At 42.3% G+C, this 2,837-nt stretch overlaps 1 protein-coding gene across 1 annotated transcript; it reads right to left on the bottom strand.

Moving 5' to 3' along the window:
• Positions 1 to 238: 238 nt before the first annotated feature.
• Positions 239 to 2,588, bottom strand: LOC21390525 (exocyst complex component EXO70E2). The gene has a single exon (XM_010107197.2). The coding sequence runs from the start codon at positions 2,375 to 2,377 to the stop codon at positions 446 to 448; it is 1,932 nt and encodes a 643-aa protein (XP_010105499.1). The 5' UTR covers positions 2,378 to 2,588; the 3' UTR covers positions 239 to 445.
• Positions 2,589 to 2,837: the final 249 nt, after the last annotated feature.

Raw genomic sequence — 2,837 nt, forward strand, 5'->3', positions numbered from 1 at the left:
CCCATAATCAGACTGGAAAATCTACCCCAACCACAACTGGCTTAGGCTTTACTTTGAGGCGTTCTCACGAATTCACACGGATGGAGTTCAGGCACTTTTCGAGGCCTGAGCCACATAGGCTACGCCCCAACTTCATTTGTTAACACAGAAACACAGAGAGCTTACCAAGAACGGTTATGGGCAAAGCATTCCTGTTCTTTTGAACAAATTGATTCATATTGTCCTAGAAGAATAAACATTTTGCAGGCACAACAATCATACAACATAATTCTTGATGTGATTCTTTTGACATTAGGGGTATGGGAGAGATACAATCACCATTACATCTACAACTTTTTTTTTTTTTTTGAAGAAATACATGTACAACAATTCATTACAAGGTAAAAGAGAAAATTGTTTCTAAAAAAGAAGGAAATAATGCTATGGCTGAAGACGATTTGGGGCCTCATCTTCTTCGTGAATTCTGTAGTGATCTAGATGACCCTTCAAAGAGGTCCAAAAGGAAGTTTTCAAGGTCATCAGCAGTGTACTTGATGTGCCTCTCGTCATTGGAGTTTCTCCCAGTGAAATTCCAATAAGCGTGGATCACCTTCTGCGAGATCGAGATCTGAAGATCTTCCCGGAGTTGAGGATCTGGGACACGCCACCCTGTCTGGTTTCTGTACACCTCTTCAAAGGCAATGCTGAAACTCCTACACCTTTCTTTGAAAGTGACCCTTGGAAGGGCATGCCCATCATGTGATCTAATCAAAGAGAGAGCATAACTCCAAGATATCCTCACATAGCCTGTTGCCTGCTGCTGAACCTTGGCAATGTGCTCTCTAATCCAAGTGTCTCCGAAGAAGACCCCGAGTTTCGAGCCCTTAACTTTCTGGACAATGTAATTGATGTTATTCATCAAGAACACAAGCTGCAAAGCACCATCTTTGTACAATTTGGACCTGGTGTTGAGGTTGGATTCAAGAGTGGATGTGATGGATCGAAAATGGTATGCCGTGGGACAAGATGTCGAGGATGAGCTGTCCTTGGTGTGATTATGCATTTCGAAAATTGAATCGGGATCTTCTTCTTCTACATCTTGATCCTTGAGAAGAACATTGAGTGTGTCAACATACTCAGCAAGGGTGTTGATGTAATTCATGACATACTTTGTTAAAGGGTGAATGCTGCCTCCAGGGAAAGGAGTGGTTGACATGTTGGAGGCGATGACGCGTCTGAATTCCACAAATGTTGCTCTCAAGCAATCTCCTAACTTTGCTAAAAGCTCGTGGAACTCGATTCGAACATAACACCCGGCCTCTTCAAACAGCAAATTGTCTATGTCAAGGAGAAGATCCACCACAATTTCGTACATGTCAAGCAACCGAATCAACTTTTCGGGCCGATGGTCTCCCATTGCCACAGCTTCACCAAAGGTCAACAGATACACCATCGAAGCCTTTGAGGTTTCAACAAAGCAGTAAGGACTAACTGATCCAAAATCCCCTAGTATCTGATCACAAAGACGCTTTTCGCTCGGGAGGTAGACTCGGATGATGATCTTCATGATCCAATTCCATTTCTTGATCTCATAATTCAAGCTTTTCCAGTCCATTCTGAGCATATCCTCAATGCTAAATGTCTCCATTTCTAAAGTAGTCCAATACTCCTCCAAGGCCTCTTTCCTTGCCTTGACAAAAGCCTGGCAGAATTCCTGACCATAATCCGAAGTAAACATCATCTTTGCAATGGACTTGAGATGAGGAACCACATTCGGATGGATCAAGTCCACAAGATGGTCCTCAAATTCACTGCCTGTGCTGTTTCTTCGGGAGGCTTCGTCCTGTGATTCTTCCTCAACCGAAACGAAGGACTCATCGTACACATCATCCGATCCACAAGACCGAAAAGACATGTACTCGGGCTCGAAGTACTGCTTGTGGTGATGGAGAATGTGGATGAGCTCTTCTTCCAGCCTTGACATCGCGGTCTGCAGAAGGCTTTCAGCTCGTCGAAGAAGCTCCGTCGGCTTCCCAAACTCATCTGCTGCTGGCGAATTTCTGAGGCTTTCCATCAAGGAGTGGATTTCATCAATGACTTTGAAGTGCTGGGAAGCTTCATGGGGGCCAGAGTCACATACCATAAGTGGATTCGACATCCAAGCCACGACCTCTTCCTCCGCGTGTTTGAGGCGCTGCTCGAGGTCCGTGAATTTTCGGCCTTTGGTTTCCGTGATCACGGCCATGGCGGAGAAGTGGGAGTCAAGATCAGTGAAGATCTTTTTCATGTCCTCTGGCAAGTAATTACTTGCCACTAATGCCTTGGTTAAGTGAAAAGCTGCAGCGATAATATGCTGGTTTCCTTCATGGGTTTGGATGGTAGATTTAAAATCTTCCATTCAAGAAAAACAGAATCAACACTAAATTGATGAAAGACTCAAATGAATTCCTAAACTAGTTTCATCAAATGAATTCCTAAACTAAAAACCGAACGAAACCCGAATCGCTTGGCCAATTTCCTTTTCAGAAGAAGTTGAATTCAACTAAAATAGCTTGTTTAGAAAGAACAAACTTGAAAGGAAAAGTAAACAAAAAGGGGTCTTTGAAGACTTTCGTTTTAAGTCCCAAATAACAACAAAAGACTTGAAGCAGGGAAAAGAAAAAAGGAAAGCAATTTATTGATTCAAAGGAACCAAGTTTAGAATATTGGTCCCAAGATTGAAAAAAGCTAAGACATGATAAAACACCAAGGAAAAGTTTGGAATTGAATCTTCCTTGAGCAAAGACAATGAATTCAAGGATGGTTATAATGAAATTTGAACTCTTGAGAATTGATATAAAAAAATTTACAAACACTTC

This window comes from Morus notabilis, unplaced genomic scaffold (genome assembly GCF_000414095.1).
Source record: "Morus notabilis unplaced genomic scaffold, ASM41409v2 Scaffold438, whole genome shotgun sequence".
In the NCBI taxonomy this organism is placed as follows: domain Eukaryota; kingdom Viridiplantae; phylum Streptophyta; class Magnoliopsida; order Rosales; family Moraceae; genus Morus; species Morus notabilis.

What these genes read in the sequence shown, in the direction of transcription:
- LOC21390525 (XM_010107197.2), bottom strand. Translation starts at nt 2,377, where the DNA reads ATGGAAGATTTTAAATCTACCATCCAAACCCATGAAGGAAACCAGCAT.